Source organism: Lissotriton helveticus, chromosome 5_1 (genome assembly GCF_964261635.1).
Source record: "Lissotriton helveticus chromosome 5_1, aLisHel1.1, whole genome shotgun sequence".
Taxonomy (NCBI): domain Eukaryota; kingdom Metazoa; phylum Chordata; class Amphibia; order Caudata; family Salamandridae; genus Lissotriton; species Lissotriton helveticus.
Genome location: NC_136065.1, coordinates 565,352,632 through 565,378,040, shown reverse-complemented (window position 1 = coordinate 565,378,040; position 25,409 = coordinate 565,352,632). Strand labels below are relative to the sequence as shown.

Here is a 25,409-nt window from a genome sequence, read left to right as displayed (position 1 = left end):
ACCTTAAGAACATGTTTGAGGAGAGTAGGGAGATTGGGGAACTTCCACTGGACCAACGCATAGCTAACATCGCTGTTATCTATAAAGAAGACGAGCTAAGAACCAACTGTGCCTCATATCGGCCTATCTCTCTTCTCAAAGCTGAACCAAAAATCCTAACGAAGGTTCTTGCCAATCGCCTGGTTAAAGTCATTTCCACTCTTATACACCCAGATCAATCGGGCTTAATCCCACACCAGAACACGGCATTAAATCTTCACTGTGTCCATGGGGTACTTGGGAGAACACTCACAATACGCGAACCAGCGGTTCTGGTCTCTCTAGGCGCTACTATGGCGTTTGATAGGGTAGAATGGCCATATCTCTTCACCGTGCTCCAGAGACTAGGGTTCGGTCCAGACTTTATCGGCTGGATCTGCCTTTTATATGATGCACTGCTTGCAAAGCTAGTTGTCAACAATAAACAATCGGGCACTTTCACTCTGAGTCGGGGCACCTTTCAGGGCTGCCCGCTCTCCCCCCTCGTATTTGCCCTGGCGCTGGAGCCATTGGCAGCCTGGATCCGACAGGATCTGCTGATCCGGGGATTTTGCTGGTCAGTGGACTGGGAAGATCGGATATCTCTTTACGCAGACATTATCTTATTCTATCTTACCAACCCTCAGAGATCTTTAACTGTCTTAATGGAAATTTTGGTGGTATTTGGGAGATACTCCGGATTCCAAATTAATTGGGCTAAATCCCATCTGTATCCACTTTATGGGGGGGTGCCTGCTATGCCCTCCAACTGTCCAATCTAAATTAGTTCATCCAGGTTCAAATATTTAGGGATCATCGTGTCCTTGAATCCTTCACTTCGGTATAACAATAATTTCCTTCCCCCTCTTCACCGTATACAGAGGGATATCGCTGGTTGGAAGACTCTCCCGCTGTCGCTATTTGGGGGGCCACCCATTTTTAAAATGATGTCTCTCCCCCGCTTCCTCAAAGCCCTTCAAAATTCATTAGATGCGGTTCCCCCACCTACTTTAAAAAAATCGAACGTCTCCAGAAGGAGCATTTGTGGAACGGACCGCCAGGAATAGCACTCAGTAAACTGATCCTAAAGTTGTATGACGGAGGGATCGCCCTTTCTGATATCAAGAGAATATTACTGGGCTGACGACCTGGCCGCCATCAACCATGGCACTTATGGAAACCCCGATGACCCTGGATATCGAATGGATAGATGGCTGCTCCCGGGTGGGAACTACGATAGAAACATATACTCCAAACCCGTTAGACCTGCACTAACTGGCCCCACTGGGCATTCTTTAGCCATTTGGTGCACTGCCACCAGATCTCTAGGCTGGGAGGGCAAATTGACACTGGCTACCCCCTATGGGAATCTGCTGAGTTGGGAAGCCTGTGGCGGACAAAGGGTTTCGACAAGTGGGCTATGATAGGCATCTCTCGTGTCCAGGATATGGGGGAAAAGAGAGACATAAAAACGTTTGCTTCTCTACAAACGCAACACGACCTTGCCGACTCGGAACACTTTCGCTATAGACAAATACGACATGCCCTGCACGCAGCCATCCCCAGGGGCTCTTCCCCCTGAGTCCTCTCCACTGCAAAGTAGGGTATTAGATGGCCACCTCCCTGAGAAGTCTATCTCCTTAATTTACAATGAACTCATTAATAATATGGAGGACCCTCTCATACAGCTCTGGCAAAAATGGGTAGCAGACGGGTTTGTATTAGACGACGAGGACTTGCAGGAGGAAGTATCATCTCCCAAAATGGTGGGTATCCCCGTGCAACTGCACCTGGTCCAACTTAAAATCCTGCATAGAGTATACATGACTGGACCTAGACTGGTGTTAATGGGAAGGCCGCCAACGGGAGACTGTCGCAAGCGATGTGGCCAGCTGGGCATGTTCCTGCATATAACATGGGACTGCTCACTTGTCATGTACTATTGGAGGGAAATTCCTTGAGTGATAGGGACGGTCCTGGGTATCCCCCTGCTTCCACAGGTGCATAGGAGCTTGCTTAATGTGTCGGAACCCACTGACTTGAACACACACCAAACACAATGGGCCACGTTAGGCTTTATAGTAGCTAAGAGGAATAACCCCCAGGTCGGGGGGGCAATCGCCCCTCCAACTCTAAAGGACTGGAAAATCAGCTTGGACTGGTGTATGTTCCATGAGAAGATTATCTATGTGGCCCGGGCTGCCCTGGGAAGTGGTCCCGGATATGGGGACCTTGGAACCGCTATAGGGGTGGTATCTGTGATCCACCGCTGCAACCAGCCTCAGATGACATGCTCTCGCCTTGAATTATCCCACTGTGTGTATTGTACTGTATCGCTGCCAATTTGTATGTGCCCCAGTAAATTGCCTACCTGATTGTGATGTGATCTATTTTCCAAATGAATTCGATATTTACCAATAAAAAGAGTTTAAAAAAAGAGATATTCACTCTTACGCGATTTGAAATGTTATATGCGGTCTCAGTGACATACTCCCCAAGTACTCCTTATGACCGAACCGCACTCCACAGGTGGCTTCTCTGATCCGGAGTGAGCTCGGCTCCCCCACTGCGTCCATTACCATGCATAGTTAGGCGAGAACAGCACTTAGCGGCTGTCCGCCGAACGTAGCGCGTGCACTTTCCAGGCCCTGACAGCCAATATTTATTCTGAATGTGCTCAGTGTTCTGTTTGCAAGCCAGCGAATGGACGTGTTTTCACCTCGAAGTATGTTTCTTCCCTCCTCTCCTAGACACCACTTTAATAAAGACTTCAGTCAACATCCATGTTGCTGGAGAGGTTAATTATTTTTCAAATTTTAATTTTAGCACTAGATAATAATAATAATAATAATAATAAACAAATTTATAAAGCGCAGGGCTACACTAACTAGTGATTTGGCGCGCTGCGCTGTGGGGGATACAGGAAGCATCTTGATTTAACCACGCCCTAACCACATAAAGAATTAAATAAGTCAATCAGCTGAGCAAGTGCTTTTTCACTTTAACTGGGGACGCTTCTAATGATAAGTGTCTACCTTATACGCCCTATGCATCTATCCTAAACGCTGATGTTTTGATATTCGTTTTTTCAGTCTTACATAAGAATCACTCTCTGACGCTGGAGCCCACTGGCCTTGTGTTTTCAGTTTTCCACTGCATACATTGATGGACACAGGGTCATTTTCATAACCATTAGCCTTGTAGTAAATTATTTTTCAACCATTTTTATCCATCGCCCGAATACACTAAAGGTCCCTTTAAATTACCCTTAGGTGCCCCTCACAGTCCTGATGAAGAACCTATTGTAAGGATTAGATTTTTCTACACTACCATTGGGTCGAAATGTTGACAGCTCCACTCTGTATGCCAAGTGTGGACGACAGTGATAGCTTTACTGAGCCTATTCTAAATAGGTTTTGTAAATAGTTTTAGCCTTGGATAAGGCTGGATAGGCCATTCATGTTTTGATGTATATATTGGTCACTGCCCTCCCTTTCTCATTTACCCTCACTTTTGCACATTGCTGCATGAATCCCGCCCTCTCCCCTTTTGGGGCACCTCTGCACAATCTTATTGACACGTGCTGTGTTTTGAACATGTAACAGGTGATGTTGAAATCCATGTTATAGTTTGCTTCCACTGGGAGCACCCTCTTCTTGTACCGTAATATAGATTTGGTTCATTGAGCATAACCATGCTGCACTAGGCCACATTACAGAAAGTGCATGTTTAAATGTAGTGCACAACCATTTCTTTTCATTTGCTTTTCACAAAAACATGGAACTCCAGCTGCAGACATGGTCTGGCAATGAATGTTGAAAAGTATAATTTCTCTAGCTTCCTAAGCCAAAGAGATTTGAAAAAGTTTTAAGATTAAACTAATTCACCTTTGTTGCTATGTTCTGTTGTTAAGAATATGCAGAACAGTCCATGATATTAAATTGCATTTCTCATGTTTCTGTCCAATGAAAATCATTTGATAGTAGATGTTTTGGAAGTTTAACAGTCTAATTGGCTTACTGGGAAAGTAAAATTGGCAGACAGGATATCCATCACAATGGTGACCGATATCCCATCCACCAAAATATAAATCCCCTGCTGCTTGCCCTTTTTATACAGTTTTGGTATGATTTCTCTCTTGCTTACTCACATGGCCCTTTTGTATTTAGGGATTATTAGTAAATGATTATTTGCTAATGTCTGAGAATAATTAGTTTATCAAGGGCACTGGGCATTTTTCTAATTTTATTAATTTTTTAATTTTAACTAAAATTTGCTTTTTGTAATGATCACTTTGAGATTTAAATAAATATCCAAAATTGAGAACTGAAGAAGCCTAGTAGTGCACATTTTTCGTTTATAGTTTTGGCTGAGTAGTTCAACAACTTTGGTGGATTCTTCCTTTCCACTAATTGACCCTCCTAAATGTTAATTGGACTGGAGCATCAACAGGCAGAGACCCTAAAAGTGCAATGAAGGAGGAGGTGTGAGAGATATTTGCTCAAATTGTAGCTATAAATAGATGGCAGTCATAATTTAATCTGCAGGTTGCTGTTATATTTCATAGCTTATATTATGTGAGTTGTTTATATTTTTGAGCAGTTGGGTCAACTGTCTATAAAGTTTTGTGAGTCTTAGAGGAGGACAGATGGCGAGAAAATCACTGCAGATTAAACTTTAATCTGCAGTGGTTTTTAAGCATGTAGAGACTGCCCCCTCTTCTGGCCTTGTATAAAGATCAATATACAGAAAAGCAGTGTATACCCCTAGCCGCCCTTATATCTGCAGTGATTATGCACTGCAGAGTGATATGCAGTGGTTTCTAAAGTTTAGAAACTACTGCATACCACTTGGCAGCGGCACCCATACATACTCTGCAGTACTCACTGCAGACTATGTAAGGATGCTGCGTGTTGTTGGGGTGTGCTTTTTTCTTAGCCAAAATGTATCCTTGCATCCATTTGCAGACGTGAAGATGCATTTTGCTCTAAGAAAGTAGTGCTTAACCCCATTGATGCTGCAGTCGGCCGTTGAACGTTCGGAGCACTACCTGGCTGGTGCTGCGAACGTTCAACGGCCGACACGACCCCGCCCACTCTGTCGAACGCCCGCACTGCGCTGAAATAACGGCCGCAGTAAACATGTTAATGCCCACTCCACCCCATCGTGGAATTCCGCAGAATCTCACAGAGTTTTAATGTCATTCCGCGGAATCAAATTCAGCCAATTCTACCCATCTCTAGTTTGCACCTCAAGCTCCTCTCTTGCTCCCTAATGCTCTCAAAGCTGAATGTGTTACATTGGAATGAGCCCTAGTCAGGTCATGGCTTAAACCCTAGCTAGACTGGCACCCTGCACATGCAAGAGTGAGGGGTAAAGCATTTGGTAGGCAACTGCCCTGGCAGCACACATCTGTCTGCCCATGCAAGCCCAGTACTTGGATTTACATCTTAGAGAACCCTGCTCTCTTTACATGTGGAGGCATCCTCCTACACTTCAAGAATAAGAATTCCCTCCCAGACAACTTCCAATTTCAATATTAGTAGTGAATGACATTCAACTAATTTAGCCTGCTTCCATTATTTTCTCCTCGACAGCAACTTGCATTACAGCAAAATATGCTACTTTTGTACAAGTGACACTGTGCAATAAACTGAATGTTGATGTCAAGTAAAAATAGTGAAGAGAGTGGTAATGTCATTGGGTCAAATAAAAAAAGAATTTGCTGGAAGTACATGTGACTCCCTCTTGTAATACAACTTTCCAAGAGTAAGCCAGGAGTACAAAAAGAAAAACTAGGGAGTAGATGTACAGAACAGGGAATCAAATTTTGTCTAGATTTGAAGTAGTCAGTGCAACATCTCACCAGACCTAAAATCCCTGAATTGGCTATCGCTGGAAGCCAGAATTAATTTGAAAACAGCGTGTATGACGCATAAAGCCATGCATCACGAAACGCCCAGCTCTGGCGCAGAAACTAACTATCTCGGGTGGGATCAGATCTTCAAGAAGTGTGGAAAACCTACTACTAAAACTGCAAAAATTCAAAAAGAAGAACACATATAACAGATCCTTCTCAGGGATGACGCCCAGAATTTGGAATGCCTTACCCCCAGAAACCAGGCTTAACTGCTCCACTGCCTCTTTCAAAAAGAAAGTAAAATCGATTCTCATGGCCAAATTCACCTGAGTATGGTCTAAAGAAATCTCGAGATCAAATGTATCCTCATTACATACCCTTTTTATAACAAGGGACCACCTAGACAACCTAGTCTTTATATCTTCCCTTTATTTAACGCTATATGTGTTTATGTTGTAACTTTACTATGCTGCCTTTACATGATGTGATATATTCGTGCTCTGACCTGCCTTCAATTGATGTATAAAGAACTTTATTTACTATAAAGTGCTCTGATATCCGCAAGGATCTTGTTCGCGCTCTATAAAACGTTCAAAATAAATAAAACAAGCACTGGCGTTGCCAATAGGTTTCGCCTTTGGAAAGTTGGAGCTATTTGTTTTGTAAATGACATTTTATATTTATATATGGTTATTGACAATGCCAATAACGATATATAAATATAAAATGTCACTTACAAAACCAATATCTCCAACTTTCCAAATGCGAAACCTATCGGCAACGCCAGTGCTTGTTTTTATGTGGAGTCTAATCCCTCTTTTTTATAATAAAATTTGATGTTTTTAAGTAATTTTTGCCTTGATGTTATATAGTGCAGTAATCTACTGACGTACTTTGAATTGCGTTTTGGCTTAGATCATATTATGCTTTGAATTAATAACCACGTAGGTGGTAATAGTGGTATTGTATATTTGTAGTAGGGACTATTATTGCTTTGTAAAAAGTTTAGTTTCACACATACATCCTCGGGGCAGGTTATCTTCATGACAGTCCAAAACAATACTACACTTTCCCCATCCTAAAATGTTCTCCCCACTCACATCTGTCAACCATCCTATTTTTTTGACCCAAGAACATCGCATGCAGCGTACCGTACCCCAAGGGTCATTCCTCAGCCTCACCCTGCTCAATATCTACATGACCCAATCGCAGACATCATCAGATCACACGGACTCAACATAATCTACGCTGACGACACTCAACTTCTGCAACGACATGACTAAGGTAGCCTAATGGATGAGAGAGAGCTGCCTCAAACTAAACTCCAAACAAGAAAGAAGTACTGATCGTCTGGATTAACTGCTATGCATAGGACCGCAGCTAGTGGCCAGCAGAACTCGGACCAACACCAGGCTCTCACAGACCATGCATGCAACCTCTGCATCATCCTCAACAGCCAACTGACCATGAAACAACAAGTCAACTCAGACACCTCCTCCTGCTTCCACACTCTCCACCGAATCTTCTGATAGATCCTAACCAACAACAGATAGACCATCATGCACACCCTTGTCACCAGCCGCCTTGACTAAGGCAAGGCACTCTACACTGGCATTTCAATCCAGCTGCTCAAAAGACTCTAGACCATACATAATACTGCAGCTAGACTCATACTGAACCTTCCCAAACGGACCAACATCACCCCTCATCCACTGGTTACCCACCCAGAAAAGATGCCAGCTCAATATACTCAGGCTCGCATATAAAGCTCTACACAACCATGGACCATTCTACATCAACTACTCTTCTATCTCCCCACAAGACTACCTCACTCTCCCACACACCTGCATCCATCGCTGCAGGGAGGGGGGCGCTACTTCTCCTTCACCACCAAGACCTGCCCCTTCCAATCTTAAGAAAGAAACTCAAGACCTAGTTCTACGATGGAGACACAGCAACACCAGCCTCCAGATACCCTTATGGACGACAGCGCTGCGCTATACAAATGATGATAATTGATTATTCTCTGTATGCTTCTTCCCTACTCTCCTCCTGATTTATCCAAGGATGCCACTATTACAGCCTCACTTCCCATACTACATCATACACTCTGCTCCCAATTTACAATTCCACAACAGCTACCATACAATCATTTAGTGACATCACAAAGTTTAGACTACTGAACATGCATTTGCCACTAATGCACTCATTCCAATGCATGTCAAAAGCAGTGCAACCCTTTGATGCTATATTGCCCCTGCTGAATCCTTAATACACATGCACATATGTATTAAATGTAACAAATACCACCATTCTAAAATTAACTTAACTGAGTCCAGCCTAAAGTATACACCAAGTGACACTCATTATTTCGATGCTGTGTTATCGGGCAACCAATTCTCAAGCACAATATTGACCCATGTGTTCTGCTCAAAATTGCATCATGGGACTGCAAGTCTGCAAACTCTTTCCCCGCAGGACCCATGCCTGAGGCCAAACATTTCCATGGCAGTGAATCAACTCGCTTCATCTACCTAGAAGTACTGTCCTTAATACCATGCCGCTCTGGTGCCACCTTCACCTGTGCGTCCACTGCGTGCTACTCTTGAGTGGCACCCATCTAGCCTTTCACTCCTTACCACCGCTGTATACATTTTAAACCTATTTACAAGTTTCAACATAGCACAAACCAAGCATCTAGGACGTTGGAGCGCTGTATACCAGTATGATACCAAGACTCTAAACTGGTTTTGTTGTTCTCCTTATTTGCAAAAATGTTAGGGGTGAACGACAAAAATAGCCTACAAACGTTGCATTGTAATGCCGGTTACAAACTCCAAAAAAACAATCCTGGGCATAATAAGAGCTTCCTTCTCTATACCAAAAGAAGCACCAAAGTCCCCCCCCCCACCCCGTTAACACTGCCGGACTACCCTTCCAGCAGCCAAAAATACACCCTGTGTACCATTCAACAGTATTTCGAGACCACATCTGTGCATTCATTTCAGGTCGGTCGGGTAACAGAATGCCCACAAGCCACCAAACGTGTGACTCACGATGCCTGCTCAACAGGTCCACTGCTGAACCAGGCCGTTCCCTCACCTCACACCACCCCCCACAGATCAGTGCTCCTGTCCCCATCCCTAGTTTTTCCTCCATGGCTCTTTATTCCCTACACACTGAACGTACCTTCACCCACTTCCTTCACAGGTTCACAGCGTCCCTCTACACAAGGTCCACCGGGGTACCGTCTCCAACTCAGTGAGAGCCCCTGCACTTAGCTGACGCTGGCCTCCTGGCTCAACAGACTCAATGATTCACGTACAAAGCCTCCTGGTGATTCTCTCACCCATCATATGCACCCATTCCCCAACGGTGTTCCGCCCTGACTAGCAAGCACATCTGCCCCACATGCTCCGAGTCTGCAGCCCCATGTCCTGGGCCCCTCACCTCGTAGCAGGCAGCAAAAGGTTGCACACCAGCAGGCTCCTCAGCAAGGCGCCCATGCCTCCCCGCGTTCTCTAGCGGCCCCGTGACATGGCCACAGTGCTCCGAACGCTCTAGGCGCTGCTCTCCCAGCGAAGCGCGGGTCCGGTGGTGGTGGTTGTTGTTGTTGTCGTTGGGGCCCGGTCCCGCTGCCTGCTCTCCTCCATGGCGCTGATGGTGGATCCGCCGCTCAGGCTCAGGCTCCGCCTCCCCCTCCTACAGGGCCGACCGTGCGCACGGACACCAGGGGACTCAGAACCACGTATAATGTACACCTCTGCCATCAAAGGGGGCCTGATCCCCTGATCCGGAAAGTGGTTCTGCCCGGGCCTGAAGAAACCCCAATTCACCCTCCAACCGCAAAAACCATAAAAAAACCTCCCTTACTTTACAGACCGCTAATGCCCTTTCTTCCTTGGGTACTGAAGAGGCCATGAACACACATGGTGCTGCCTTCCGTGCTTACCACCGCTTTAAAAAACAGCCACATACACACAACTACTCAGACACAAAAACTTCACGCGGAATCAACATACATGCACCTACAAAACTACACATAAACTTCGCAGGTACAAAACCTACACACGGGATTCAAGTTAACATACATGTATGCACCTATACACACACACTTGCGCAACTATACATACACATGGAACTACGAAGGCATAAAATCCACATCCGGAATCAACATACATGCACCTACACAACTACGCAATCACAAAACCTACATGCGGGAATCAGAACCTGCATACTTGAATCAACACACATGCTCCTATACACCTTTGCATATACGCACATTAACACACACTCAGCAAACAGTAATACAGACACGTACACACACGCACAATACTACCGCTTCTTCATAAGGCCCAGATACTTTGAGAGGGGCTTACGGCACATTGTAGCTTTCACCAACTGCTCCAATGTGAATTCTCAGGCCCAGCGGAGAACGTGCTTCGGTGGCAGCCGCTTGACTGAAGATTGTTGGCGCAACGACCTACGCATTCCGAACATTAGGCGCCCATGGCTCCCCGCGTTCTCTAGCGGCCCCGTGACATGGCCACAGTGCTCCGAACGCTCTAGGCGCTGCTCTCCCAGCGAAGCGCGGGTCCGGTGATGGTGGTTGTTGTTGTTGTCGTTGGGGCCCGGTCCCGCTGCCTGCTCTCCTCCATGGCGCTGGTGGTGGATCCGCCGCTCAGGCTCAGGCTCCGCCTCCCCCTCCTACAGGGCCGACCGTGCGCACGGACACCAGGGGACTCAGAACCCCGTATCCCTGCGCAGCGCCCAAATGGCTGGCTCTTCGTCTGCTACCCCGGTCAAGGAAACATCGCAAAAAATGAGAAATTATCCTCCGAATCCGTGCTTAGCAAAACGGAATTTGAAGGGGAATATCTGGCTGGTTGCCTCGGAATTCCCAGGGACTACTTTTCACTCCCGGTCGCCTCAGTCTTTTAGCGGGGAATGACGTCACGGGGGAGTCCCGGGCGGCAGCCAATCACAGCGCGGCCCGGGACACACGGCAACAAGGGGGCGGGGCTTAAAAAAGAGTCAGAAACGCCAACGATTCGCGTTCTGACCGTGAAAAAGTGATTGACAACAATGTCTTCCAATGGCTAGCCTCCATTTATGGAGCTAGCCAATGGAAAAAGGGGAGTGTTCAAGTCTCCCATACTGTAAACAAAAGCTTTCGCCCTGGGCCGAGCACCTGCTTTGCAGGTGCTACGGCCAGGTCGAAACCTAACAAGGGAGAGAGGGAGGGCGAGGACAGGGGAATGAATGGACGGGGGTGGGATGGGAGTGCTGTAGGGATTCGGGGCGTGTTTTTCGCCCTCTCCCCTTCCCATTGGCTGGAAGGTAAAATTCCAGCCAATGGGAAGAGGAGAGGGCGGTACTTAAAAAAAGACACGGAAACGCCCCCGAATCGCGTTTTCACGGGGAAAGCGTGATTGACAGCCACTCTCTTCCAATGGCTAGCCTCCATTTATGGAGCTAGCCAATGGAAGAAGGGGCGGATTCAAGTCCCCCATACTGTAAACAAAAGCTTTCGCCTGGGCGGGGCACTGCTTCGCAGTGCTCCGGCCAGGTCGAAACCTAAAAACCTGATTAAAAACATAGGTGGGCAGAATGTGTGAGGATTCCATTTAAAATGCCCTGTATTCCTTAGAAAACAGGCTTTTTTAGGTCGAGCCTACCAGACAGTGCAACCATCTAGTTGCCAAAGACCTATTGTTGGCTTACTGTGAAGTTACCTGAACTTACAGCCTGCCCACTTTCTTATCATTGGTTGACTTTATTGTTACTCTGATTTGTTTGCTTCTTATTGGATGATTTTCCATTTTGCAGTTTGTCAATCTTGTGTTTGTCCCACCCCTAGAGCTTAGTTCTTTTACCACGTCTCACTTCCATTGAAAGATTTTGAAAAAGAAACCCTTTTGCTCTGCTTTTTTATTTACTGATCCATCTGGGATTAAAAAATAAAACAAATGACGCTGCAACCACATCATCACGCTTCTTCCTGTTTTTCTTTTATCTATTGGCTTTGCCAGTGCCTCTTCTCGGTGAAGGAAATATGTGTTCCGAATCAAGGACAAATGCTATTCCAGGTTAGGAGGGAAGGAGCTGATACCTGGTAGAAAACATTTTTTTTGCTGCATTGTGGCTCTTTTGTGTGTAGTTGTCTGGGCTTCCTGCAGAAAGCTCTGAAATTTTCCCACTTTCCGTATGGAAAGGAAAATGTGAGCGAAAACATACATTTTATTAATAATTTAAGAGAAAGCAAAACTTGACAGGTTTCTTCGTGATTTCTTACTCAGGGAAAGTGTTGCTTCTACCGCTCATCAGTCAGAATTCATCACAAAATAGGGCCTTATCACGCGAGCATCATAATTTACGTGGAAAATGCATATGATGGAAATTACCCTGTTGGGATCGGAGTCTGAAATATTTGAACAGGCGAGATGTGCTTCTAGTAGCGGCTGCTACAGGGCAGTAGTGGTGAGGCTGGGAGGGGGGAATAAAAAAAAAAAAATAATTTTTAAAACTAAAATCAAATTACCTGCTGGCCGCTGCCTCTCCTCCATTCTCTTCAGTCGACAAAGGAAGCACACAGGGTCCCAGACTCCCCTAAGCCAATCACAACACTGCTGTCACCAGGATGACAGCAGCATCGTGATTTGTTTGAGCAGCTTGGTCCCGCGCTCAGACAGGGAGTGGGAGACTGTGCATGTTCTCCACCCAGCTGTGTAATGCAGCCGCGTGGAGAAATGCTAAGCGCGCATGACTGTTTGGCCAGCCAAAAGACAGCCGGCCAAACCATCATGCGCACTTAGAAAGGGCCCACCAGTCCTCCCTCTGCTCTGTGGGCAGCCCAGACTCACCCAGCACCTAAACAGAGCCAGTACAGAAAAATAAAATGATGATAACATGGTGTTATTATCATTTAGTTTTCCTGTTGGTCGACGCTCCTCTGCCTTAGTGGAGGAGCCGCCGATGTGCGCTTGTTGGACTGCTCCGCTGAAGTAATTGTGCAACACTTGTGCACTTCTGTACCAATTAACTCCTCTTGAAACACAACACCTTGTAAACTCCTCTCTTTGTGACGTAGGTACAGTCCTAGTTGGCATGCGATAACTCTCATGTTTAGCACATTTTTCGTTAATTCACTCTCAGTGACTGCGTAATGAAGAGGGAAACTATGGACTAAGATTTACCAGCTAGAAAGCAAAATCTACTGTGGGTGTGGCCTAAAGAAGGCTGTACCTTTGGAGTAGATAAGGGTGATGGGCAAATCATGAAAAAGTTATATTCATGCCTGGCTCCAATGAAACGTGGGTTGTGTCACTAGCAGAATTCTTACTAAACTCACAAACATTACATATTGCCTCTTGTTCAAGGCCATTAAATATCTTCTCTTCCACTTAAGAACATTAGTTATCCGTCCTCTAGTTTAGGAACATTGGTAATCCCTCTCTCCCACAGGATTAGATAGCCCCCTTTACTCTTCAGTTTTCTACAGTACACAATGGTAGTGTGATACAACTTTCACAGCACTGGACATTGAAATGAAATCATTTAGTAAAAACATGAAATAAGTAGCCTGGTGGATCAAGAAACAATGCTCAGTCTTGTTCCATGATACATACAATTTGAGAAAAAAATAATCATAATGTAGCTTCATTTCTCGCCTCCATTTTGTGCTATGCTAAACCAGGGACATCCAAAGGGATCCCACATTGCTCTATTAACTAACCTGTCAGTTAAACTTTAACGATTAATATCAGAAGACATTTGCTCCAGCATTAACAGAATCTCCTTTTCGATGTTTGAATTATTTAGCCTGTATATTTCTTCACACTGCTAAGGTAATGATTTTACTGCTTCCTTTGAGCATAGGGTAAAGCTCTCAATATATTCCTTGATATGCATTCAGCCATTACTTTATTCTTTCAAAATTTCAGGTGAATAGCTGTCATTGCTGAAGCCGTGGTTTAGTGTTAGCCTAGCAGCATGTAGACTGTATGGCTATTTTAGTGCCTACCAAATTACCTTAAGTAGCACTGACTCAAATGTACATAGGGACGGTTCTTTTTAGGATTTTGCATCCTCATCTTGCATGCTACCTCAAAAATCTTTTCTAATGACCTTCTCCTTACTTTCCTTCCACTACATGTCTCCTCTTTCTGAGTGCAACCTACTTTAAGTCACATCCTTGCTTGACAATCTTTATTATTGTATTTCTGGAAATTGCCCTAATTAATTCCAAAATGTAAAGAAAAATCACAATTTCTCCTTCTCAGAAAGTCATACCTGCAACCTAACAACACCTAGTATCCTCAATCTCATTGATTAATCCCACTGTCCATTTGCATCAGTTTACACGCCTCCCCACTAATGACCACCCTTAACTCCTATTAATTTAATCCACAGAAAGAAACTTGAGTAAGGCATGGCATTTTTGTTAGAGCACATAGCTAATGCCAATAACTAAAACCCGCAGGATTAACCACTCACCTTGGGTTCCGAGCAAATTGCTGCCCAGTTTAAGGCATTTCAAAGCCTCATCAGGGGTAGTAAGCACTATGCAATGACATTGCAATGCAATACAATACCATCTCCTTGTGCGTCTGATATCATATCCGCAAAAAAGCTGGAGGCACAGACATGATTCCCTCTAGCCCGGGCCAGGTCTGCGTTATGTTGGCTCTCAGACTAGTAGTAACTCAAATTATGGACCTATTGTCAGCATTGGTGCAGCAGAGATATAACCCAGTGAAATAAATCAGTTTCATTCCTAATTAGGCTTGCTCTGATCATCTTCTTTCACAGATTGGTAAAACGAACACATCGATTTGGTGAAGGACAAAAACGAAAGGGAGTATAATTCGGGGTGTGCGCTATTCATATGGTCTAATTTATTATAATAAAGGTTCAAGACAATAAGATAGTTCTGTGAGATGCTACAGAGATTTCAGAATAACTTCTGTATCATTAGTTTTAAGTCTGGCATTCTCAGCTTAGGTGTTCTCTTTAGGGCAAGCTTAACAGTCAGCGCCAGCTGTCTGGTTGCAAAACACCTATTGTCAGCATACCAAGCTCTTACAGTGGTCTTTAGTGAGCCTCACCGTTGCTTTCCAGTGGCTGGCTCTCTCACACTCTCCTTTGATAGCTTTTTATTCGAGGGCTTTTCTTGTCCATCTTATTTATGTACATCGCCTGAAGCATAGCTTCTTTACTTGTGTCCTTCCACTGCTCGCTTTTAGGGAACTACTTATGTGTTTTTCCAGTTCTCTGACTCTTCTCTCCCATCTACCTGTTGCTGTCTGTCTCTTTTTGTTACCCATCCAGATGCTGTCCACCATCTTGGAGCAGTTAATACAACATTAAAGCAAATGGCACCAGCTTCATTCCACTGCATGTGCATGTATCCTCACAGTGGAATGTCACACCTGCTGCCTTTTTTTAAATGATTTTATTTTGCCAACGCTGCAGCGTCACGAGGCTATACAACACCGCCAAAAGCAATTGGCATAGCCAATCAGTCCCAAAGGGGAGACCTTTTAGCTTCACTAATGCTTGCTTAGTAGGGAGGGGAGAGGGGCTTCTCTTGTAGTAGACGGTATTCCAGCCTAAGGGGCCATTTCATGAAAAAACTTGATTATTCATCGTGGCTCTGTGTTGGCTATTCATACAGAATCAATGAATGTATGCATACATTTGTAATCCACCGCATCAGCGTTAGCCCCCATTTTCAGATGGAGAAGGGAAGTGCCTAATTTGAGCCGGCTGATTCCGGCGCTCGCACCAGCACTTAATTGTGACAGTCTGCCGCAAGGTGGCGCTGTCTGGCTAATTTCGAGATGATCACAACAGCAGTTAATTGATTATTCGTTTAATGTAGATTAAAAATGACTATTACTTGCTGCCCAAGCCAATCTTATAGCTTTAGGGGCCTGGACTTGTCCGAATTGTCACACCTGCAGGAGTGTGATTGTCATTACTATCATTGGCAGCGCAGACAGGGCGCAAGCTGCAGCGGCCTCCTGACAATAGCCCTGGCACTTATGTGTTTTAAAAGTTAAGCACTGAGAAGGGGATATCCCAGACTCAGAGCCTGTGACGAATGGATAGCCTTTATGAGCGTTTGGGTCAGTCGCAGTCATTGAGTTTGAGGTGGCCTCACATGGTAAAGATAAATAACTGTCCAGCTCCTCGGCCAGGAGATTGTGTTTCTGGCCGCTTGCCGCGCCGCTAATGAACCGGTGACGGCTCCATAAAAGCAACATGCTCGACGGTTCTTATAAACCCATTAGTGCCCGCGAGCTCTGCTCATTTAGTGGCGCAGCACGTCTGCCAAGCTTTGTTAGATGTTTTCCAAAACGTAACGATGTTTATAGCATTTTGTAGACGGAGGGTGAATGGTAAATAAGGTATTATAGGATATAAAAATGATATGTGCGGACACATGCCCTCCAGAGAAAGAGAGTGCTTTCCCTTGGCTCCGATGAATTATTTAGCAGAGTCATTTGGCGCGCATCTGTTTATGACAAGAGCCCGCCGGCATCTCCTGTAATCATGCGCGCGGTTGTGAGATGATGACAAAGCTCGTAAAACGTAAAAGGTTTGCACAGACAAAAAGCAGAAAGTAGACAGAGCCAATAAACCAGGGTTGTTTCAGGCGTACCAAGGGGATGTCTGCCAAGGGGCCCGTGCAGTCAGCTCGGCCTACACCAATCAGGAAGTGCGTGGCATCCGAAATTGTTGGTGATGGTGTGGTGGGCTTCGGTGCTGTGGTGGGCTTCGGTGCTGTGGTGGTGGGCTTCGGGGGTGTGGTGGGCTTCGGTGCTGTGGTGGTGGGCTTCGGGGGTGTGGTGGGCTTCGGTGCTGTGGTGGTGGGCTTCGGGGGTGTGGTGGGCTTCGGGGGTGTTGCCGGAACATCTGTAACTACTGCAAACAAGCAGAAACAAAGTTTACTAAAATAACATAGAAAACAAAAACAAAATACACCCACAGTCAGGCAGGCCTTCATTCAAATCAAGACGTTGCCCAGACCAGTTGACGCCTCCTAAAAGCTGCTGGAGGATGCGTATTTGTGTTGTAGTTACTTGTTGCACAGCCCCTACAAGTACATGTGTGCTGCTCATGTCAGGAATGTTCACAGTCTCCATGGAAGTAAGGTTCCACTGAATGTCAGTTGGAGACAGGGAGCTGACTGGCAAACTGCATTGTTGGGGGTGCAAAGAGTTTTGAAGCAAGATGTGATTCTGCGTTTTAACAAGTTACCTAGGAGATTTTTGTTTTTCGGGGTTTATATTTTGTGCGTTAATAATGTCAATTAATATGACTTTTCACATTCGATTCTGCATATTTAGACTGAAATCATATGACTGGAGTTTAAACACATTTTATATGATTAATAGAAGTGTGTTTATTAATGTGTTATAAATATGCCACATTTTCTGTTACACGCCATCTTGGACAAGATGGATGCTATCTCTCTCACTCACTCCTGTCCTCCTCGCCCCAATGTGCAACTTCTTCCCAAAGGCTCCACAGAGTACAGTCAGACTGACATGGATTGGTTTAAATCCATTTTTGGGATTACATTACTTTCAATGAACTTTCTCCTGTTACCCATGATCTGAAACATTATCAAGGTCTATTCTGCTGCTTTCTGCTTTGAATACTAGTCCATTCATTCACTGAAAGTTCCATTGTTTAAATGTTTTATATTAGCTAGGAAATCTTTGGATGATATTAACATAGAGGGTGCGAAATACATTTTTGGAAATGGTGCTTATGTGTTAAGGTAGGGAGGAATATATGAGGTTTTTCACTCAGAACATAATTAATTTACAGTCTTATTCATTTGTTATACAAGAATTATGTATAAGAGCCTCTGGATTTTGGGGGTGAGCCAGAAGACTTTCCTGTTCTACTAGGAATCCAATCCGATTTATGTTTGATTTTGCTGCTCACTTGGGAGTTAGAGAAATTCAGATTTTGCATACTCTGTATAACTCTGCATGTGATAGCCTTTATGGCATTATTTCTGTATTGTTTTATATTTATTTTATAATAATACCCTTTAATTTGTTATCGCGCTAGAAGTCAATTATTGATTGGGCCCATTACTTATTTGAACAGTTTTACTCTGCTTATTGATAATTAAGGGTGCCTTAGCGTGCAATTCAGCCTGCAGGAGTACCTGATGAAGTACAATTTTGGTTTGTCCACGTTTTGTCCTACGGTTTTCCTCCCACACAGCCAAATCTAACATGTGAATGAATCTCCTCTAGGGGGTGGGGTGGGTGACCGTGATTGAGTGAGTGAGTGAGTGGATGAAAGTGAGGTGGGTGGCTATGTGGGTTGTCTCAATGAGTTTGAGTGAGTGGTATTATGCGCATATGACTGATTGGGTGGATGGATGAATAGGTTGCCCGTGGATCAGGTGAGTGTTTGAGTGTATGGTTCGGTAGGTGCATTTATGTGAGTTGTGTGGATATGCTTGTTGGCTCAATAAATTGGAGTGGGTATATTGTGTGTATGTGACTGACTGGGTTCATGAATGAGCAGGCTGTCTGTGAGTGAGTGAGTGAGTGGGTGATTTGGTATGTAGATAAAAGTGAGGTGGGTGGCTATGTAATTTGGCTTAATGAGTTTGAGTGAAGTCATGGTGTGATTGAAGCTGAATGGAGTGTGAGTGAGTGAGTGAATACGTGAGTGAGATTTGAAGTCAGATTTTGTTGTATTGAGTGAAGCGAATGTGGTGAGTCGGTCATCAGTGAGTGAGTAGGTTCATGGCAGCTGAGTGGGAGCTTGAGCATATTCTTACTGGATGTGTGTGTGTGTGTGTGTGTGTGTGTGTGTGTGTGTGTGCATGTGTCTGTGTGAAAGTAAGATATCGAAGACCTGACTCTACCAGGCCCTGGATGCACTCTGCTACTCCCCTATTCAATGACAGCTCTCCTTGCCTCTTCTTCCTTTTTTGAGTTTTTGCAGCTGCAACTCTAAAACCAGGATGCTCTGATGGAAGTGACAGAGCGCTTTACAAGTGCTTTTCATTCATCCAATAGCACATTATCCTGTCATTGGGAAAATAATGAATTACCACATGCAGATGCCAATATAGATACAGAGTTCCCTGTGACCAGCTGTACAGTCTTGAGATGCCATACCAGAGCACCACTAAACAAGAGGAGCGGTACTCGAAGACAGCTTAAGGATGAGAGACCAGCGGCGGCCCGTGGAGAGAGTTGCGGTGGGGCAGAGAGGCGGAGCGGGGAGGGGCAGGGTGGGGGGTGCTAAAAACCGGCATATGGATAATTGGAGGTAAGTAAACAATTTAATTAATAAAACAAATTTCGTAGTGTGCCCTGCATCGCAAAATGCGATGTAGCGCGCGCTACGAAATTCGCCTCTCTGCCCACCGCAACTCCCTCCACGGGCCGTGGCTGTGAGAGACAGCTATCCGGTCTCAGTCATGACCATCAAAAACAAGGAACCAATAATGAGACATGGTGTGCTTATTTGTTGAAGACCAAGCATCACAGTCTTGTATCCAAGGTGGCATTTATTTCTCAAATAGTACTACCTAAGACAATATCCCTAGTGTGGGAGCAGGAGCAACCACTCAAGTTACATTATCGCAAAAGCAAAAGGAACAATTGATGGACAGAAGGCTGAACAATGCAAACATTCCCCAAAATCATAAATATCTGGGTTTAACCCCTTCAATGCTGGCCCGTTTCCGCCGCTGTGCGGTAAACAAACGAACAAGGCGGGGCCGTAACAAACCCCAGCCGTCATCCGCACACGAACGCCACGGAGCGTGACGGCTGGGGTTTGTCACCAGCATGGAAGGGGTTAATCATCGATATTTTGCTCAACACGGCACCCCAGTTTGGATAATGTTTGCATTGTTCAGCATTCTGTCCATCAACTGTTCCTTTTGCTTTTGTCGCCCTAAGTGGGGAGGGTATGCCCAGACGTGGGTCCAATGCTCACTGTGCCACTGGATTTAAGCTAGCCTGGCTGATGAGGGGTGGTGCCCCGAAACAGGTCCCAGGATGCTTGTTTCCAGTCCAGGGAAGACCTGGCTTGGTAGTTCGGGCTGGTCTGTTCTCATGAGGAATAGGGTCAAGACTGATTTGCATTTAGTTGGGTCCAAACTGGGGTGACATGGTGAGCAAAAGAACGATGGATTAAACCCAGATCTTAGTGACTGGGGGTGAATGTTTGCATTGTTCAGCATTCTGTCCATCATTTGTTTTTTTTTGCATTAAAGCCAACATCTCAAAGACTCTTAACGTTAACTTTTAAAGGGGCCATCAAGTAAAGACATCACAAAATGTCTCAAAGCCCGAGTGGACATCATCAAGCAAAGCAACATTCTAGAATGCTTATTGTAAGTGATTGTTAGTGACAAAGCACTGGGTAAGGAAAGCTATTTAATACGGCATAATCACAGTATAAACATGGGATTCTGTAATCCCTGTATAAACACCAGTATCTAATTTCCTTATAACACATGGTATTCTGTAATCCATGTATAAACTCCAGCCACAAATTTCTTCATAATCAGCTTGTTATAGTTGAGTTCTGATGTCACAATGCCTGCTGCCAGCGCCAGCGCCGAGGTGAAAGGCAGGTCAGGCCACAGAGCATAATTGAAGCTGCTGTTTGGCAACAAAAAAGGAAAGGTTGCTTTTCTTTCTTCTGTTCTATTTTTTAGATTACAAGAAGACAAAATATCTTTATTTTTTGCACTCCTTAGATAGAGAATATCTAGAATATTTCTGAATGTTTCTACTCATTCTGAGCTAGTGCATGTTTTTTAATGAAAAACTGACCTCCATTGAACTGTTTCTACTATTTATTTGCAACAAATAACTAACAGGTTTTTGATGTGTTTAATTTTGCACTAGAGGTTTAATTTTTATTCTCTCTCACTCAAATGAAAGAGCTATGTACCAAGGTTTTAAAAGGTTTGTGTGAAAGGTGATGGTGTGACCATGTATTTATATGTGATTAAAATACCCAATGGCGTACATAATTAGGATGTTGCAAGTCACCTTGGCGTTCCATAACCTTATAAAGGAACTCAACCTTTTGACTTGTTCATTCATATGGCTATGGAACTCCTCTGAGACTTGCAATATCCTTATAGTATACAGCAGGAGGTACTTTATCCCTTATATAATCATTATACTTTGCACATTCAGTTGAACATAATCAAATGCAAGAACTTGCCTATCTTGTCTTTATTCGGTTCGTTCAGGTTGACAAAAATGACTGTCACGAGGCCGATAGTCACGCATGTCATCAGCACAAACAGCACGATCAGCACAATCTCCAGGGTACTTAATACCTTTTTCGCCATTGCACCTGGAGCAAATCCTACAAAAAAGGTCAATAGGAACATTAAAAAAAATTGAATGGGAAAAATAAAAGCAAGATTAATGGAGATACCAATTTCAAAAAGCAACATTTTTAGTATCATAATAATCGATTTGGCAACCATTATTCTCATATTATTTCATGTATGCTCTGAAAGGAAATTGAATGTCACCTCTTGCATGAGAGAGCTGAGAATACTGTAAAAGAAAGTGTTTCGAGTTGTGCCTACGTCGCCAAACGACTTGTGTCTCTAGCCAAGACTCCGCAGTGCACGGCACTAAGGGCAATTTCTGAAGGCTAAGACATTCTAGCTGCTTCTCTTCAGTAAGCACCATAAGTCCTTCAAGCAGAAGTGCACAGCACATGCTGCTGGGAACCAGGCAACTCTGGGATCTTCCCTTTCAATTCTTACCATTACCACCAGGTTATTAGAAAATTATTTTTAATGTAATTTTCGTTGTGAGTTGGATAAGTAACATTGTGCACAACATTTGGGGGATGTAATTTGAAAGAATCAAATTCGAGTGAAATAATAAAGGAGAGATATTGAACAATACAATCTAGAAAAAAATAAAATTCATATTCAGTGACATATGTTTACATTCTCCCTCAGATGCCATCCATCTTGCTTCGTACCACATCACATCTATTTAGACTTGTCTTCAGTCATATCTTTTCAAAGTCAGAGCAGGTGTTATTCATAGACATAACAGTTGGAATGTATTAGCATTCATTATTGCTAATAATGAAAGGTGGCACTCTTTCAGATTCTTCCTGCTGCATCATAACTGGGTAGTCTAATCTCCATTCTTCTTCTAGAAACCCTCTTATTCAGAATCCGGGCCTAGTGGTTCCAGCCCTGAAGTCCATGTTATGACACAAGTGGCATCTGCTTTCACAGTCATTGGTGGTTCCACGAGTGTCTTCTGCTAGGCACTCTCTCATCATGCTTCCACTCACTTTTTTAGAACATGCTTCAAGTGTCTCATGCTCTTAGACTGTCTGATTGTGCCCTAAGTGTAGCCTGCTGTTGCGATATATGTTTAGCCATTCGTTTCTACTGCTGCCAAACCCTATAGGCATTTTCCAAGTGTCTACTGTTTTCGTACTCTATGACAATGCTACAAATGCCTCTTGCAGTCCTAGTCTGTGGGTTGCCCCAAGTGTTTCTGGCTCTAACACATTAAGTAAATGTATTGGTAGAGGTGCACTCCTGTTGTACTCCTTCTAAACCTCTTGAATTTTAATTTTTAATGGGGTGCTGCAACTTGCAAGGGCTGTCAACCCTTGTTACTAATACCAAGTTTTCACAAGCATCGAGGCTTGACTAAGTTGCGCACACTTCACTTGGTGTGTAAACACCACAATATGAAAATCAAATTTTAACACAGTGTTTCAGTATATACTCATATATTTTCAATCATATATTTTTTTCAACTCAAAAACAATTTCACATCATTGTGCATTACATTACCAGTCCAATAATTGTGAATACTCATTTACATATGTACAAAAGGAAATTCATCTTAACAATATGTTGCACTAATTCATTTGTTGTTCAATGTTGGCGCCCAATGCATTTTGGAACTAAACCAGTTCCTTCTTCAGGGGCTGATCTTGTTCTAATTTAAGCAGGCCTCACACCAAGTGAAGTGTGCGCAACTTAGTCAAGCCTTGATGCTTGTGATAACTTGGTCTAACACATTAAGGTCATATGCCAAGTGTCTACTCTATGACCATGGTGCAAGTTTCCCCTGCAGTTGTAATCTATAGACTCCTGCATGTTTTTCCAGCTCTCACACTCAGTGGTCATGTCTCCAGGGGTTCCTCCTGTCTCACTCTATGGCCATGCCCCAGGTGTCTCATGTATTGATATTCCCTGGCTACATCATGTCTCCAGATCTTCTACATTCCCAGCTACTGAACCTTCTGCTTCTCTAGATCATGTGTATTTGTAACTGTATCCACCATCATTCTCCACACTTTAGTCTACAGCAATACTGCAAAATGTGCCAACATATGAAATAATGCTTGGACAGTAGAGCTACTGCCAAGTAGGCTAACTATTTAAGCCTGGCAGTGAATGACACTGATCCTGCGCCAAACCATTTACCCAGAGCCAAGAAAGCAATAGATTGTTGAAGAAGATCTGAGGGCTTTCTGCGCACTGAGGTTACTTGTGAATAGTTAGTCTGTTGCACTTTCAGTGGGAGGTGCATTGTTTCTTCATGTGGAGCAGGAGGTGACGCTATCTTCTCCAGATGTATTGAGAGAAGACAGTTAAAAGAGAGGCTTGATTAGCTTTGCAGTCCACTCTGCTGGCAACCTATAGCTAACTCCAACTCACTTCTGTTTATGCTCACATCAGTTGCCTTCCACCTTCTTGTTCTTTTGCCTCATTCATGTGCAAATGCAAAACACAACAGGTGATGGACAGAATGCAGAACAATGTCATACATTCACCCCAGTACAGAGATCTGGGCCTAAATCCATCGTTTTTTTTGCTCACCATGCCATTCCAGTTTGAACCCAGCCATATGCAAATCAGTCTTGACCCTGTGCCCCATGGGAACAGTCCAGCCCGAACTGCCAAGCTAGGTCCTCCCTGGACTGGAAACAAGCATCCAAGGACCGGTTTCGGGCTTTCAGCCCTCATCAGCCTGGATAGCTTGATTCCAGTGGCATGGAGAGCACGGGACTCACGTCTGAGCATACCCATCCCACTCGGGGTGACAAATGCAAAAAACAACAGGTGATGGACAGAATGCAGAACAATGTCATACATTCACCCCAGTACAGAGATCTGGGCCTAAATCCATCGTTTTTTTGCTCACCATGCCATTCCAGTTTGAACCCAGCCATATGCAAATGGGAACAGTCCAGCCCGAACTGCCAAGCTAGGTCCTCCTTGGACTGGAAACAAGCATCCAAGGACCGGTTTCGGGCTTTCAGCCCTCATCAGCCTGGATAGCTTGATTCCAGTGGCATGGAGAGCACGGGACTCACGTCTGAGCATACCCGTCCCACTCGGGGTGACAAATGCAAAAAACAACAGGTGATGGACAGAATGCAGAACAATGTCATACATTCACCCCAGTACAGAGATCTGGGCCTAAATCCATCGTTTTTTTCTCACCATGCCATTCCAGTTTGAACCCAGCCATATGCAAATCAGTCTTGACCCTGTGCCCCATGGGAACAGTCCAGCCCGAACTGCCAAGCTAGGTCCTCCCTGGACTGGAAACAAGCATCCAAGGACCGGTTTCGGGCTTTCAGCCCTCATCAGCCTGGATAGCTTGATTCCAGTGGCATGGAGAGCACGGGACTCACGTCTGAGCATACCCGTCCCACTCGGGGTGACAAATGCAAAAAACAACAGGTGATGGACAGAATGCAGAACAATGTCATACATTCACCCCAGTACAGAGATCTGGGCCTAAATCCATCGTTTTTTTGCTCACCATGCCATTCCAGTTTGAACCCAGCCATATGCAAATCAGTCTTGACCCTGTGCCCCATGGGAAACATCCAGCCCGAACTGCCAAGCTAGGTCCTCCCTGGACTGGAAACAAGCATCCAAGGACCGGTTTCGGGCTTTCAGCCCTCATCAGCCTGGATAGCTTGATTCCAGTGGCATGGAGAGCACGAAACTCACGTCTGAGCATACCCGTCCCACTCGAGGTGACAAATGCAAAAAACAACAGGTGATGGACAGAATGCAGAACAATGTCATACATTCACCCCAGTACAGAGATCTGGGCCTAAATACATCGTTTTTTTGCTCACCATGCCTTTCCAGTTTGAACCCAGCCATATGCAAATCAGTCTTGACCCTGTGCCCCATGGGAAACATCCAGCCCGAACTGCCAAGCTAGGTCCTCCCTGGACTGGAAACAAGCATCCAAGGACCGGTTTTGGGCTTTCAGCCCTCATCAGCCTGGATAGCTTGATTCCAGTGGCATGGGGAGCACGGGACTCACGTCTGAGCATACCCGTCCCACTCGGGGTGACAAATGCAAAAAACAACAGGTGATGGACAGAGATACAGTACAGAGATCTGGGCCTAAATCCATTGTTTTTTTGCTCACCATGCCATTCCAGTTTGAACCCAGCCATATGCAAATCAGTCTTGACCATGTGCCCCATGGGA

The 25,409-nt window shown here is 44.6% G+C and overlaps 1 protein-coding gene across 6 annotated transcripts in view; it reads right to left on the bottom strand.

Moving 5' to 3' along the window:
• Nucleotides 1-25,409, bottom strand: part of ASAH2 (N-acylsphingosine amidohydrolase 2) — a 434,557-nt gene that overhangs the window by 330,418 nt on the left and 78,730 nt on the right. For all 6 annotated transcript variants that reach the window (XM_078642909.1, XM_078642906.1, XM_078642910.1 and 3 more), the window contains 2 exons: nucleotides 21,113-21,259; nucleotides 16,545-16,807 (listed from right to left, as the gene is read on the bottom strand). In XM_078642909.1, coding sequence (XP_078499035.1) covers nucleotides 16,545-16,807; nucleotides 21,113-21,242 — 393 coding nt within the window. In that variant the 5' untranslated portion in view covers nucleotides 21,243-21,259. The remainder of the gene's footprint in view (nucleotides 1-16,544; nucleotides 16,808-21,112; nucleotides 21,260-25,409) is intronic.